The 16,731-nt window shown below is 38.7% G+C and overlaps 1 protein-coding gene across 1 annotated transcript; it reads right to left on the bottom strand.

The window, feature by feature from the left end:
• Nucleotides 1–1,414: 1,414 nt before the first annotated feature.
• Nucleotides 1,415–15,608, bottom strand: LOC128790012 (alpha-1-antiproteinase-like). Its single transcript, XM_053946426.1, has 5 exons — nt 15,595–15,608; nt 13,076–13,721; nt 6,656–6,926; nt 4,191–4,338; nt 1,415–3,009 (listed from the first exon to the last, which is right to left on the bottom strand). Exons 2-5 carry the CDS (start codon nt 13,707–13,709, stop codon nt 2,821–2,823), a joined length of 1,242 nt encoding a protein of 413 aa, XP_053802401.1. The 5' UTR covers nt 13,710–13,721; nt 15,595–15,608; the 3' UTR covers nt 1,415–2,820.
• Nucleotides 15,609–16,731: the final 1,123 nt, after the last annotated feature.

Here is a 16,731-nt window from a genome sequence, read left to right as displayed (position 1 = left end):
GCTTGCATCTTTTTGAAAAAATTGAACATCACATTTGTCACATCCTATTAGTGTGGTACAGAGCCAGTTTAACTGTGGCATCAGTGTGGAAAGTTTAACATTTTTCTTCTTGAGACAGCTAAGAGCCCTTGCAGGCATGCTAAACAATCAGAGTAATTTGTTGTTACTTGCTCTTTGACTACTTCCCCCCCCCCCCCCCGAATACTATTCTATTGTTAGTTCAACTTGGAATAGTGGTTTAAGCTTGTCCATGTGCAATGGATTGAGCTTTTCTGTTTTACCAGTGCCCCCCTTGAACACTTTTACACTTTGAACATCTACTGATCCCTCAGGCTCTTTGAAATTACCTCTTTAAAAAAAATATATTATTTTGTGGCATTTCCCTCAAAGTTCTCCTTGTCATTTCTTATTACAGTTTTAATGTTCTGGAATTCTTGGTTTTGGCAAGGGGGCATTCCCTGAGCTGATAATGACGTCGGTTTCTCAAATTTTTCTTCTTAATACTAGTTTAATTTTCTGTGTGAATATACAATTTTTTTCCCCTTTTCAAGTTACGGTTTCTTGGATTTACTTCCAAATGCATTGCTGTACATTTTTATAAGAATGCAAACTGCAAGATCTGGTTTTGTCAGAAGAGTAAAGAGTAAAGAGTATCTTTACTTTTACTTTTATCTTTAGTAAAGAGACAAAAGAGTATCTGTGACCTAGGAAAATCTGCAGTGCCTTTATATTGATGTAGATTACAAATATCTGTAAGCACCTAAAGAAAGTAGCCTGTCAAGGTTTGCTATGGATCCAGTGATGTAGGCAAGTTTAGTTTGGGAAACACTAAATTTATTTTTTCTTATTGCATTGTTTGAAAGCCACAGATATGAGTTTTTCTTCATTGTGATTTTAATTTGGAAGTGGGTTCCTCTACAAAAAGCTTCTAAGCAATTTTTTTGTTTCCCTGTCCTAATTTATTAAAACACAAAAAGGTGTGATATAGATTGCCTGTATTTTATTTATGGAATAACAGGAACTTCAGCTCAAAAATGTGCCAAGACTGATAACAGAGCTATTCGAGGGAGTCAAGAGAGAGCTTTTTAGAAGAGTGATGAGAGACACACAGAAGCTACACACTTGATAGAGTAGAAGCAGCACACTTTCTAAGAGTTTTGAAATAAACATCTTTGCATGAAATGAATGCCCAGCCTTCCCAAAAGGTTCTCTGCCTAGCAGAGATAACCTACTATTTATTGCTCAAGCTGAAGGCAATGGCCTTTCTGAAACTCATTACTGGCATTACTGTGCTGATCTAATGTATATGAGCAGTAAATTAATAATTATTTGTTGACACTAGTCAAAAAAAATGTATGCTTGAACCATACTTATTTCTTAACTCTGAATTATAGAAGTAAAGTAGCAAAATTAGAAACTTTTTAATGTCATGTTTATTCATTGTTGTTGTTCTCCCATAGTACATTTGTCTGCATATTTCAAGGCTGTACAAAGACTGGTGTAAGTGCTTAATACCTATTAACAGACTAATACCCTTTAGGCAATAATTGACCCCTCCTGCAACCAGAGATCAGATATATACCAGGAACATGAGCGAAGAAATAAAATAATGATAGATGATGTAAAAACCAGAAGAAAAAAATAGATAGGAAAGAAAACAAGGAAATAAAATAAGCATGTTCATTATGAATGTGATTGGTTATTGTGTCTCGTAATAGTGAAAACAGCTCTTTATAATATTGTGGCTATACTAACCATGAAGCAGATGAGAAAAAGAGTACCACTGTTGTATTACCAGACAGTCTGGGAACAGAAGGGGTTATATCAAGAGACATGGCAAGCACCACTGATGGGGTATGGGTATTATTGGTAGAGTGCCTGATCCTACAAACAATACTGGAATGGCGCTTACTACCGTGGGTAATCTCCCAGGTACAGACAGTAATGGTAAAGACACTGGCACCAGGGGGACATGGCTTGTGCTTCCTGCTGCCTGGGGACTTCTAGGAGCTACTTTAGATGCAGGCAAAAGCTAGAAGTAGTCTTCTGGCTGCTCTGAGCTGTATATTTGATTCACAATGGATGGCTCCAGGATGCCAAAGGGCAGAGACCAGATCTATCTCTTTTTTATTTTGGTCAAATTCTTAGAACCTCTGAAGTTTGCCCTGGAATGAGTCTGGACTATAGATTATACAGAAACAGTAGGCAGGGTAGTATATATCTGCAGGGGAAAAACACCCCTTCTTTGAGACCCCTTTGCAGCAGCCAAGCTGGGACAACAGCTTACAGGCAAGGGTGTAATAGACTCACTGGACAACAATGGTACTGGGCAAGGTAATAAGCATTATGCATGTTAAGGTTTATGCTAGTTATGAACTTCACGTTGGTAGGAAAATTGACACAAATAGTAAAGTGACATAAATTGTACCTATTTGTCAGTCAACATAAAAAAGATAGGAGAGAAGGCAGCCATGAGGGAAGAAGCAGACATACACAACCCTCTCCACCCACATGCTCCTCATCTTCCCTGCTAGAAGATGTATCTATGCTGTCAGTATCACACAGGCCTATTTTGTCCCAGAGCTAATGACAGCTCTGCATGAATGCAACCTTCTTAAAAAAAAAAAAAAAAAAGAAGCAAGGCCCAAACAAACATCCATCTATGATATCTTAAATTGATGAAGAGTCTCATCTACAAAAAACATCAGTGAATAACATCAGTTAAGAGGTGGAGAGCCCCTCTGTAGCCATGCCATACTCATCAGGTCTAATACTTGATCTAAGAGTGGTCATCACCACATACCTAATTTGTACATTAACTTAATTTTTTTTCAGAGGGTTCACAATTTTTCCCATGAAGAGTATAGTGTTCTCCATAGTTATGACCATTAGGAAGGGCCTGTCGAACCTAATGGTAACTGGAACGGACATAGGCACTATTTCCATGCCTGTGGCAGCTGCAGCTTCGGTGCCAGTCTCATCCACCTTTATCACAGCCTTGTGAATAGCCTGTGAAGAAACAGACATTTTACAAGTCAAGGGGGTAAAAAACTAGTCACCTAAATAAGAATGAGAGTTAAAAATGCCTGAAGTAGTTACTGGTAAGAAACAAGCATCATATGGACAGATGTGAGTCCACTGCTTAAAGATAGCAAAGTTGGGGGGTGGGGGGGAAATAAAATCAGCAAGCTACATGCCCAAAGATTCTAGCCCCAGAGAGGAAAAGTTACTCTCCACTGGAGGGGCATGCTAGTGGAAACATTTGCTTTGTTTGTTTTCTTATTCTTTGCATCCACTCCAGATCCATGGAGTTCTGTACAGATAGACCAAATGTTAAGAGAGTAAGACCATATTTAACTGTGTATTAGAAGTTCATATAGTTGAAGAAACAACATGCAGATTAGCACAAAGAATAATCTTAAATTATGCGTCCTATGTTCTGTCATGTTTTGGGAAAAATGGGAACAAAGATGAAGGGCCAGAAATGGAGGGTTAAAGCACAGAAACACAAAAGTTTGACCTTGCAAAATCAAGACACTGACAGATCTTGATTCGTTAATGTCCACTTGAGGTCATGAGGGCAGTTGTTTCTTCATTAGACAATTAAGTTTGCCCTGATTATCAGCTTTAAACTCTAGGTTTATTGAGGCGTGATCTATTTGCCTGAGCCTGGAAGTCATTGTTAACATGCTTAAAGCCAAATGCTTGTAATAACTGCATTTTCATTTCCCCCAAACAGTTTAAAAACAAGCAGTGTTTTTTCTCTTCCCTCACCTCCATAAAATATGAGCAATGATACATCCTACAGCTCCCTACTTGCCCACAAGCTGCCTAGAGAAGGCAGACATAAACAGAAGCAGCCAGTGGTGACTGTAAAAACATGCTGCAAGAAGGCGCCAAGGTGTGGATACATAATGGTCATGTATGCTTTATAAAGTTGCCCCATGCAGGTCAAAATAGCCTTTTATTTTTAATCTATAGATTAAAAAATTACGGACCAGTAACTTGCTCCAACCCAATTGCTCATACAGTGCAACTAACATGGATAAAATACTCTGTATGCCATCAGCTGCCTTTTCATGTGAAGCAAAGCCTATTTACATGAGTTTTGCACCATGAATAGTTGTGCAGAAAGTGATGAAAATATCAGTAACCATGGGCCCATAAAACAAAAAGCAGTTATGGCTTACCTGGGAAATTCTGTGCTGGGGCTGCCCAGTGATCCCAGAGAGGTCAGCCTTATCCGTGAACAGATCCATGATGCCCATTTTATATAAGATATCTTTTAGGTTATATGTCCCATAAAGCGTGAATTTCGGAAGATACAAATTTACTGAGCTGCCAGAAAAGAAGTGCAAGAATATGGTGAAACATTTGATCAGTTATCACAGAGTAACATAGACTCATAAGAGAAAAACTGATTTTGCTTTCTCCCTAAAGACATTTTGCCTGTAGCCTCTCTCTAGCCTATGCAGGAGATGTAAATTTTTTGAAGTTAGTGATCTCTTGTGCAATCTGCTGGAAGCACCTTCATCATGAGCCATTACTGAGGATGCAGAGGATTCACCTTGTGAAAAAGAGATTCCTTTAGTGTCTCAAGCTCAGCACAAAAAAAAATCCAACCCATTCAAGTTCACTGAATGTTACCTTTAGATAAAAAAGGCCTTGTGGCCTTGTGTATTTATCATAGAAAACAGGACAGATAAAATGGAACTATATCCACTGAAGAAGCAGGACAATAGTAAGTAGTGATAGAAGGCATGGCAAAACAAAAGACAAAAGCAAATTTACAGAATATAGTTAGATATATTATTAGATCTATTATATATTAATAGATAATTATTTTTCTGTGTAAGTCCAGTGTCTGACATACTCAATTTTGACTAGATTGCTGCTTTCCATAAATTAACTAAAGCTCTATGTTTCTGACTAATTTCTTCCTTGTTTTTCCTCTAAGTATCTAACAATTACTTTTCAAAGGTTAAGCCAAACATTTACAGGGAGAAGCAGCATAATGAGACAGAGGTTAGTGATAGCACTGACATTAGGTGCTATTTGCTGATGAGAAATCAGGACAGCTCTCCAGGGCTTTAGGTCAGGGAGATGTGGAGCACTTAATGATGCTAGCCAAAGAGGAAGGGACCCAGTGGGCAGGTGGGAAGGAAAAGGCCCATACCTGCAGCATTGCACAGCATCTAATGCCAGCTCTGGCTGTATCCAAAAGCAAGAGTGCTGGTGGATTGATATCAGGTTGTTGACCTCTTACTTCCTGATTTCAGTCCGTGCTGATTGCTGCCCCGGATGAGGATGCAGCTATCACTGAATCATCTGCCTTACTGTTACCTGAACTCCTTCATAAGCCTCCATTTGCTTCCAGTACAGAGGAACGGGAAAGCCACAGACACACAGTAGCAATGCAACCAGGAAAGGAGCAGTGGGATACACTTTCCAGAAGTGAAAGTGACGCTTTCTCTATATTTCAGCCATTTAAAACATCTCAGCTGTCTGTACTGGTGACACTTCAGCACTATCTTTTTTGTCAGCCACTAGAAATGAAAGATGTCCTTCACAACACTTCTACCACTAATATCAACATCAGTTTGCAGACAGAGAAGGGGCAAACAGGTAGCTCACAGCCTTTATATGATTCCATATAATACTTTAATTTATTAAGACCTCCCAGAGACTCCAAATAATTGCTGATACAATCATTTTAAAGATTAAAGGGAAAAGGAGGAATTTGTGTCATTATTTTGTAGGAGAGAATGGTTATGATGGAAAATGGGGAGCAGCATGAAACAAATTTGTCTTTGACTGTGATTCTTTTTCATATTATGAGATGGAGAGAGGAAATACAAATTCCTCCAATTGTATTTAGCATTCATCTTGATAATTGTAAAGGCAATTGTTTCTTTGGCAAAAATTATACCTAAGTATCTTGATTCACCATCTTTTTGTCCCATAGGCACAAACCACATAGCTACTCCCAGAAGTTTCAAAACTGTAAAGGTGCACAGAGAATTATATTGGTTTTGCTGTTTGTTTTTTTTTTTTGTTTGTTTGTTTGTTTTTGGTTTTTTTCTTTGTTGTTTTTGGTGGTGTTTTTTTTTTCTTTGTTTTTTTGGTGGTGGTTTTTTTTGTAGGGTTTTGTTTGTTTATTTTGTTTTGGTTTGGTTTTTTTCACATATTGAGCTTTGTCCTCACAATTGCTGAATGGAAGTTGTTATTTCAGCATTAACTGCACAATTGCTGTTAATTTTAATAGGCAGAAATTAAGAAAGAGACAAGAAAAGAGGCTGAAGTGGTAGGAATTTACTTGTAAATAGAAGGCAGAAAACTTCCCCCCTGTCTCCCCTATTATTTACTTGTAAATAGAAGGCAGAAAAATGAGAAGTCAAAAAACTTGGACCTATTAAGAGCTGAAGATGGGAAACAAAATGCAGAAACAGCAAAAGTCCTAATCTGTGAAGGTTTTCAGTGCGTGCCATACTGAATGTGAAAACACATGGACACTAAATCAGCCAGATCCAACTGAGGTCAGGAAATTTCTTCTATTGCTTAAAGCAGAACTAAAAACTGCATACTAATTCTGTGTCATACCCCAGCACATTTGTTTCCTTAGCTACCATCTGAACCAAGAACTGCAGAATTTTACCTTTTTGTGACTAATGTCATCCACCTTGACAAATGTTCACAAGACAATCTTTTCTCCAGCTTCCTCATTCTTCCTCTATCAGGCAGAATAAAAAATGCTGAAGCACCTCCTTTGTAATCCATTTGCACCACAGTGGAAGACAGCTGCTCATCATAGCCATGCTTGAACATGCCCATTCCAAACATCATCGGGACTTCAACAACCTTGTTCCCATCCGCAAAAAATTTGCTCATTTTAGTGTATTTTGGATCGAAAGGTTTTTCCCATTCAGCTTGAAATATAAGAGACAGAGTTACAGGATATTTTTGAGGACATGAAACCATAGGACATATTATCATAGGACACATTCTTAGATGACAGAAACTGGCACAGATGGATCAAAGACAAACCAATTTGCAACAATCACTTGATCTTCCTAAATACTCAGAATAATTCAATAGTAACACACATTTGGTAGAATGTGATGTAAAACATTCCCTCAAATCTTACAGCAGACTGCAAAATCCTTCCTTTAGATTAGTTATCAAGGGCTCTAACTTGCACTTTTCCTCCATGATAACAGTTTTGAGGAGCCTATAAAGTTCTCATATAATTCAGCCTTTATCTAAGCTCAAAAGAAGATTCTCTCATTTTCTTATTCCCAAACCAAAATAGGCGTGTAAAGGGTGGGATGAATTCTCCAGAGAAATTAAGGGATTTGTGTTACTTGCAGAGAAGTGTTGATACCTCACATTAGCTGATGATGTGTAGAGTCATAAGGAGCTTAATTTTACCAGACTGCTGAGTAAAACAAACAAAGCAGCAACAGCAGAAAACTTTTCCACTGTCATCTTCCCCATATTAAATTTTCAAATGTTCCTCACTTAGTCATGGTGAAATAAACTGTCCACATTGAAACTCTGGAAGGTTCTTATCCCCAGTGGAGAGGAGTTTCAAAGCCAGATTCCAGGTATCCATGTCATATGTTTCAGAGGCTGAGCAAATTTTTTAAAAAGGGGAAATTTGTGGAGTTTTGGAAAGGTTTTTTTTGTTGTTTTTATTTTATTTTTTAAGAAATCTTGTTGCTCTGTAGTAAATTTTTCCATCTAGAGCAAAACTAACATTTTATCAAATGTAATGGGCAAAAATAGAGCTGCGACACTAAGTAAAATAAGTGACAACAAGAAAACCATGAAACAAGGTGCAACCCCTGTTGACTTCTGATTTCTATTTGAACACTGATTACTAGGCAACTTAATTATCATCTGCTGTCTCCACCATCTGACATAGCCTGCACTACTAAATAGCTTTCAAAAAAGTGAAATGAAACTTCTTCAGTGCATGTCTTGGTCTCTGACAGCATAGATTGACAACTGCAATGCTCTGAACAGGGAAAAGTTGCTACTTTCATACATTTCATATACTTTGATATACTTCATTACTAGTGACTTCTATCATCAGATATATAACACACAGGACTTTTACATTATTATGCCTAAGGGAAAAAAAAAAGCAGAATGAATCACAAAAACATGAATGACACCAGTCCTCAAAAACTTAAACAACATTTATCTAGTGCTCAACTCAGGGAAAACCAACTGATTTCAAGAAGAACTTTGCTTGAAAACTGAGTAGGACGTTAAGACCATTACTTTGGGCTTCAGGAGTGCAAACTTGGGCCTCTTCGGAGATCTGCTTGGGATAAAGCCATTGAGGGAAGAGGGCCCCAAGAAAGCTGGTTTGTCACAACAATCTCATGCAGATCTATAGGCTGGGGACAGAGTGGCTGGAAAGTGGCCCAGTGGAAAAGGACGTAAAAGGAAAAGGACACGAGCCAGCTGTGCCCAGGTGGCCAAGAAAGCCAATGGCATCCTGGCCAGTGTTAGCCATAGTGTGGCCAGCAGGACCAGGGATTGTCCCCCTGTACTCCACACTGGTGAGGCCACACCTCAAGTTCGGTTCGAGGTCTGATTTTGGGACCCTCACAATGAGAAAGACATTGAAGTGCTGGAGCATTGAGGGCAACAGAGCTGGGGAAGAGTCTAGAGAGTCAGTCATGTGAGGAGCACCTGAGGGAAATGGGGTTTTTTAGGCTGGAGAAGAGGAGGCTGTGGGGCAGAACCTCATTGCTCTCTACAACTGCCAGAAAGGAGGCTGTAGCCAGGTCAGGGTCAGTCTCTTCTCCCAGGCAACAAGTGATAGGACAAGAGGAAATGGCCTCAGGGGAGGTTCAGGTTGGACATCAGGAAGAATTGTTTCACAGAAGGGGCTGTCAAACCTTTTAAAAGGCTGCCCAGGGATATGGTAGATTCATGATTACTGGAAATGTTCAAAAAATGACTGGACTTGGAACTTAGTGCCAATAGTTTGTTTGATATGGTGGTGTTCAGTCAAAGGCTGAACTCAAAGATATTGGAGGTCTTTTCCCACCTTAATGATTCTATGATTCTCTTAATATTCAAGGATGACCTCCACCAAGCACAGGAGTGATCCATCCTAACAAAGAAGAAGTCAGGTAAAAATGCCAAGAGGCCTGTGTGGATGAACTCAAACACAAACAGCCTACAGAAGGTGGAAACAAGGACAGGTAATCTGGGAGGTATAAAAAGAAATTTTCTAAGCCTCCAAGGAATAGGTTAGGAAAGTTAAAGGTGTGATAGAATTAATTAGAATTGGCTAGGGACATTGAGGGCAACAAGAAAAGCTTCTATATGTATGACAATGATAAAAGGAAGACTAGGGAAAATGTGAACTCCCCCCAGAAGGAAATGTAAAGCCTGGTTACCCAGAACAAGGACAAGGCTGAGGTACTCAATGACATTTTTTCCCTTAATCTTTACTGGCAAGTGCAGGGACTGGGAGAATGAAAGAAGTAGCCCACTGTAGAAGAAGATCAGGTTCAAGAACATGTGAAGAACCTGAAGATGAACATGTCCATGGGACCTGCAGATTGTTAGGGAAATAGATGGAACAGCTAAACCACTATCCATCATATTTGAGAAGTTATGGCAGTCTAGTGAAATTTCCACTGACTGAAAAAGATAAATGAGAGCTCTCATTAAAAAAAAAAATAAGAAAAGGAAGACCCACGTAACTACCAGTCTTTCTCACCTCTTTGAGTGGCAAGATATGGAGCAGATCCTCCAGGAAACTGTGCTAAGACACATGGAAAATTAGGAAGTGATTGGTGACAGACAACATGACTTCACAAAGGGTAAACTGTGGTAAAGGAAGATCAACTGATGTCATCTACTGGAAGCCATGCAAAGAATTTCACACTGTCCCACATGACATGTCCACATGTCCCCCTTGACTCTAAACTGGAGAGATGGGTGTGAGAGGTGGCCCACTGAGTGGATAAGGAATTGACTGGATGTTTGCATTTGAAGGCTTGCAGTCAATGGCTTGTTGTATAGGAGGAGATCGGGGATGACCAGTGCTCCTCGGAGGTTGGTATGAGGACCAGTGCTGTTCAATATCTTTATTGGTAAAGTGAATGGTGGAATTGAGTGCACCCTCTGCAAGTTTGCCAGTGACACCAAGATGGTTGCATGCTGTAAGGAAGGGATGCCACCCAGACAGAGAGGGTGCCATGCAGGGACAATGAGACAGGCTTGAGAGGTGGCCCCATTAGAATACCATAAAGTTCAACAATGCCAAGTGCAAGGTCCTGCATGTGGGTTGGGGCAATCCCAAGCATAAATACAAGCTGGGAAAATAATGGATTGAGTTCAAAGAAGACCTGAGCAGAAGGACTTGGTCCTACAGGATGATGAAAATCTCAACATGGCTCAGCAATATGTGCTTGCAGGCCAGAAAGCCAAGCACATGTTGAGCTGCATCAGAAAAAGTGTGGCCAGCTCCACTTGTGCTTCACTCTGGCAAGATCCCACATGGAGTACTGCATTCAGCTTTCATTCAGCTCTGGGGTCTCCAATAAAAGAAGGATGTGGATCTGTTGGAGTTACTCCAGATGAGGGCCATGAAAATGATCAGAGGGCTGGAGCACCTCTCCTGTGAAGACAGGCTGAGAGAGTTGGGGAGTTGTTCAGCCTGGGAAGAGAAGGATCCAGGGAAACCTTAGAGTCCCTTCCAGTACTTAAAGGGGGGAAGTACCTGTAGAGGGGGGAAGACTTTTTATACAGGCAGATAGTGATAGGACAAAGAGGAATGACTTTAAACTGAAAGAGGGCAAATTTAAATTTAGATTAGATATAAAGAAGAAATCCTTTACTATGAGGGTTGTGAGGCTGGAATAGAGAAATTGTAGATGCCCCATCCCTGGCAGTGATCAAGGCCAGGTTGGACAGTTCTTTGAACACTCTGGTATAGTGGAAGGTGTCCCTGCCCATTACAGGGGGATCAGAACTAGATGATCATTAAGGTCCCAAATCATGGCTATCAGTTAACACACAGATTAGACAGAGATGATATTCACTAATACTTTCTTCCTATTTCAAAGGCACTCTTATTCCTGTTCTCACTTCTGTCTTAGGGGGTGAGAACAGAAGGGACCTTCTAGGCACCTTCCTCAAGAGCTTCACAGTGCTCAAGGGGCAAAATGAAATTTGAAGCACTCTTTGTCTACAGTCAAGTACAGCTTGACTAAGGCATGAAAAGGGATTGGTGTAATATAGTGGAATAACATGTCTTGTAGGTCAAAGTCAGGAAAATATTGCCAGACTTTTGTCCTTGAAGAAGGAATTCTGTACTATGCTACACCATGAAAAAAATTGTCACCAGTAATGTGCAAGGGAGTTTGTAATGCACAAAAAGAGGACAACCACCTGAAAGTATGGACTAGTTATACAGCTAAGTGAGGTTTAGAAATCCTCTCCAGATTAATCCCAGGTCTAGATAATTAACCTACTCTTGATCACAAGACTAAAAAAAAATGTTATTATATTATTGTGATTAATGCTATTCTTTAATCCATTTGTTTTAAAATTGGTGAGCTAAAACTGAAACTCCACCAACTTTAGAGGAGCTAGGAAATGTTTGCAGTAGTAAACTGAACATCTCTTTAAAAAAACCAGCAATCCTTACTGTTAGAACATGTGAAAATTAACTGTAATACAAGGTTTCTTGGACTTTTGTCCCCATTGTGCTACTAAATTCATTGCTCATTCTTCAAACCTTTCAGTAAAAGAAAACTCAGGTTTTTGCCTGTTTTGAAAGATGTACCTGATGCTTAATAAAAGTCTAAATGAAAACATTATTTGAGATAAACAAATAGGTTTTCAAGAGAACTAAAAAACATTAGTCATCATTTCAATTAGCTCCATTTAGTTGTGGCCAAATCTTCAGACATTAGTACAGGAGCAGAGATGCAGATGGAAAGCAAAGCAAAACCGAAATATGGTATTTAATTATTTTCAGGGGAAGCTTCATATTGGAAAGTGCAAGCATCCAGGTTAACAGTTCTAAAAGGATAGCTTTTCTTATAAAAATGTATCTAATATGCCATCTCCATTTCAATTAAAAAGCTTGATGATATTTTTATCAGATAAATTACAGAATATTATTTTTCTGACTACAAATACTTTGCTTTCAGCATATAATCAGTAAGAGAGAGAAAGTTTGAAATAAGATGCAATATCTGTTATTAGACCACTGATTGAGTCTTACAGCCTTGATCCTCTTCTTCTCATTAGATCAGAAGTCTGAAAAGCTCTGGGAAGATCTGAAGACTGTATCTAAGCAGACTGCACAAGTTAATTAAGAAAAACAAGCTTATTGTCAATAGGCTTGTATTTGATACTGGTGGGTCCATCTCTCCACTGGAAAATATTAGAATCTGCAAATCAAAAAAAAAAAGTTGAAACCTATGCCTCTAGACACACCAGGACTACAGACATGCTATCGGCAAAGGCATAGTTAGTGAAAAAATAAGGAGAACATGAGTGAGAAACTAAAGCTACTGTAGCATGTTTAGTTTTCAATACATAAACATGCACAGTAACAACAAAGCTGTTGTCTAAACATATTCTGTTTGATAAGATGCTAAGTTTTCCTTTAATAGCATTCTTTTCATTTAACTCTGAACCTGATGAACAAAAAAACAGCTGGATTGAAATTCACAGAAATGGATGTCAGTCAAGGATTTAAGAAAGTGTTTGAATCCTAACAGACTGTATAGGATTAGATGCTTTACTGCCTAGAGATGCCTTCCTCAACATATATTTCACTTAATTTTCTGAAGGAAAGAAGTTAATATATTAAAAGATATGGGAAAATTTGCCACACATTTTTCTAGGAATTAACAGTGTCATGTAGAACATAATTTCCAATAGCTTTGTTTCTAATTAAATATAAGCGAGGACCAAAAGGGAAACAAGATATGAGTCCACCTGCAAAACCATATTGCGAAAAATTATGAAGTCCAAGGCTGACCTGAGGAAGTAATTTATGGAGTAGAAGAACATGATATGTATATCTTACCGTTAAAATAGATATAGCTAATAAGGAGAATTTCAGTGAGTGGATCTAGGTTATTTACAAGGTCCTTGATTTTTCCATTTGTTCTTCTTGCCACATATTCATTGATCTTTAGTTGGGCTTGATCAGCCTTCTTGAAGTTCATAGGATAAGCTTCTCCTTCATAGAAGTTTCTGAGATTACTTAAAAATTTTTCTTGTGGCTTCAGTCGATCAAGCACAAACAGAACATTTCCCATATTCAACTGTAACCCCCCATTCCTTCTGTTTACCATTTGCATGAGTTGACGATAACCTTCATGTATGTCATTTTCAGAAATCTGACGAGGGTTAAAGCAAAGGACCCTAAGAATCTGTGTCAGGGTGTCTGATCTGGCACCCAGAGTCAGCATTGCGAAGGCGGTAGAGATGCTCAAAGGAGAGAAGAAAACATTTCCGTTGTTTTCACGAGAAGAAATATCTTTGTAGAAACAACATGCAAATCGACAAACACTGTTCCTTACACTCTGCAATGGCATGTTTTGGTTTTCTTGTGCTCTTTGATTCTGGTTTCTTACCCCTTGTTGATAAGGCTCATAGCAATAAATGTTGGAATGGATTCCAACAAGTAAAAGACACAGGAAAAGCAACATCTTCATATTTCTGTGATTCTGTAATAGAAGAAAAGTTACGTTTGGCTTACAAATCTTTTCACCTTGATTTTAGCAATACATCAATCCCTTCACTGTACAGAGTTAGCTTAGCACCAGTGACTCCGAGATGTTTGAATTGGGGGAAATGACCTTTCTATTTCAAGGAAGCAGACTCTGGAAAATTGCTCAACCTACTGAAGAGGTTATGAAATAATAAAAATTAAAGTCAAAGAGGGATGAGGTAATTCCAAATACGCCCTCATTAAAGTTAAGCTACAATTCATTTTAAACTGTTTTTTTCCCAATATTCTGTTTTCAATGTGGCTTTAAATAATGAAAGAGTCAAAAGCACAGGTTTATATAGACGAAATCAAGGGAGACAGTCAAGGCTAATCAGTTAAATTTGGAAATTTAACTGATGAAAAATCAAAGCAGAAGAAAGGCAAAGTATACCACTTTTGTGAAAATTAAAACATACGTCTTTGAATAGGCTGCATATAAACCCATATGCAGGCACCTTAGAGAATGCAAATGCACTTGTTAATGAAGATGTGATGAACATTTATGGTGATTTCATAAAGCTTGAACAGTTGAGCACAACTAAAAGAAAAAAACAACTTCCACTAAAATAACGAAAGAAATAGCAATTAGGATGTTGTCAAAACTCTCAGAATACAGTGCTGCTTATAAAGACAGGGAAAATGAGTATGTACATAGAGCACCAAAAGGAAATAAGTGAGCTTGCTGCATGCAAAGACATGCCCAACCCAGTGACTGAATCAAATCACCTAAAAACAAAATTAAAAAAAAAAAATAGAGAAACTCTAGAGCAATACTGTCTTTATCATCAGAAAGATAGAAGAGGGTGATTTGGCAGAGAAGCTTACAATGGCTGAAAGTGAAGATGAGTGAGTGAGTTCTGGAGGAACAAAGACACTAAAAAATAGAGATAGAACAAGAAAGCCTTTTCCAGAGAAGCATGGAAACCATTCATTCCACATCTATGGCAATACTTTCACCTCTAGAAATTAATAATGTATCACAATTGGTTCAACAACTTCTGTCAATAGAGAGAAGTAAAGATGTAGAATATCTAGAAATCCAAAACATCCTCCTGTGGTATGTGATCATTTGACCTACCAAACCTTTTATAAAACAAAGCTCTCTCTCCAGGGGAAAAATATCTAAGATTTTTGACTTGCACTAAGAAATGTAGCCTCTGCCTTGTAAAAGCTCTGAATCCTTGTCAGCTCCCACCATGATCCCACACTTGTGTCCTCCACTTTCCACCATTTTGTTTCTCCGAAACCCAGTGAACTCAGAATGCTAATCTCGGCTTTAGTAACAGATGCTCTAAATATTCCTTAATTCACACTCTGAATATCATGGTCATAGAAATACTACTATCGCTAGGAAGGGCCTGAACCCCATGACAAACCACTTTCAGATAGTGCACTTTCATATCTACAACACATTTAAATTTAAGCTCTGATTTGTTTGTGACTTCTCCCACTCTTACACTAATTCTTTTAGCCAGTTTCTTTTTTTTTTAATGCTGTCTAGATTCTTTAGAGACCAATCCTTAAGACCCCACTTCCATTTCATTTCATTTCATGCTCTACATTTGTTATTATCATCAATGTACTTAATTTAAAACACTTAGAAATGCAGTTTTCCTAAGGAGAGTCATGCCGCACAAATGTGCCAATCTCACAGAGGACTTTTCTATTTAAAAAAAACCCAAAATCATAATTAAACAATCCAAGAAGCTTTAAGCCAAAACTTGAATATGAACATAATAATTTCTCAGTTGAATATTCAAAAATTTTTGTCCTGAATATAATTTTTTGACAATTTTTCCACATTAAAAAAAACCCAAAATGTTACTTACAGTGAATTCAAAAGGGTCCTGTTGTATTCACCAGGTCTGCACGGGTCCTTGCTCAGTTGTTTATGCTGCTGAATACAAAGCAGGGTATCCTCTAGTAAAGGTTAAGATCATCTAAGGGCCGTGACTCACACATTATAATTTTAGAGATTAGTATGATGTCGAAACTAGTTTTACTGGACACTTAACTTTACTGAATATGTTTCACACGTGACTTCTTATTATTCATGACTATCTGATCACTCTGGTTAGATTCAAACCCATTCTTCTCAAACTGAACCTACTGTCTCTTAATATCAAACATTCATGCACATCTCAGTTGCCTGAATCTACTATTTTATTAACAAGTTATGAGAAACAGCAACCACAGAGAAATATTTTTAAAATCATTTGCATAATTTCCAGAATTTCCAATAGCACTGCTGCCACTAAGACAGGAGGGCAAGGCTTGATGCACCAGGACAATCTGAATTTTTGTGATCTACTTTGCTTCGTCTCTGCATATCCATGGCTGGGGTTGATTGTCTCCAGGTGAAGCCAGTGACGATTCTAACAGGTGCAGGGCTTAAAACACTGTTATGCCACACTAGCAAATGCTGTCAGATGTGTACCTGGCTATCCACTCCCAGATGGGGAATCCACTGGCAGCAAGAGCTGTGATATTGACTCCTGGGTCACTTGTATGGCCCTGTGCCCAGAGAAGAAGAATGCAGCTGCGATGACATTGTATGCAGGTGATTGCAGTTACAAGCATGGCCTGGGGACAGGGGGTGGAAGCCAAGGAACATGGGTGTTAAATAGAGCAAGTCTTTAGATCAGCTTACTATCTTATAATCTGGGATGTGGGGAGCAATCCCCTCTGATCGTGTGCCAAGTTCAGCTGGGTCAGATCAGACAGCCTGGTATCCTGTGCTCAGCTTTACTCCTGGGTACAGAATGACCAAAGCATCATGGAAGGGAACTCTGGGGACCACATAGTTCAAACCCTTGCTCAAACCAAGGTTATATACACTGAGTTGCTCTGGATGGTGTCCTGCTGGGTTTTGACTCCCTCAACAATGGAGACTCCATAAACTCTCTGGGCAATCTCTCTATTGCAGTGTTTGACAACACCGACACTAAAACAGGTTAACAGGTTTT

This window comes from Vidua chalybeata, chromosome 6, assembly GCF_026979565.1.
Source record: "Vidua chalybeata isolate OUT-0048 chromosome 6, bVidCha1 merged haplotype, whole genome shotgun sequence".
NCBI lineage: Eukaryota > Metazoa > Chordata > Aves > Passeriformes > Viduidae > Vidua > Vidua chalybeata.
This window is presented reverse-complemented; position numbering and strand designations above follow the sequence as displayed.

Excerpts from the sequence above, each read along its gene's own strand:
- LOC128790012 (XM_053946426.1), bottom strand. The coding sequence starts at position 13,709 with ATGAAGATGTTGCTTTTCCTGTGTCTTTTACTTGTTGGAATCCATTCC. Across the intron at positions 6,927-13,075 it reads TAGCTATATCTATTTTAACG|CTGAATGGGAAAAACCTTTC; the intron begins GTAAGATATACA and ends TTATATTTCAAG. Across the intron at positions 3,010-4,190 it reads CCCAGCACAGAATTTCCCAG|GCTATTCACAAGGCTGTGAT; the intron begins GTAAGCCATAAC and ends GTTTCTTCACAG.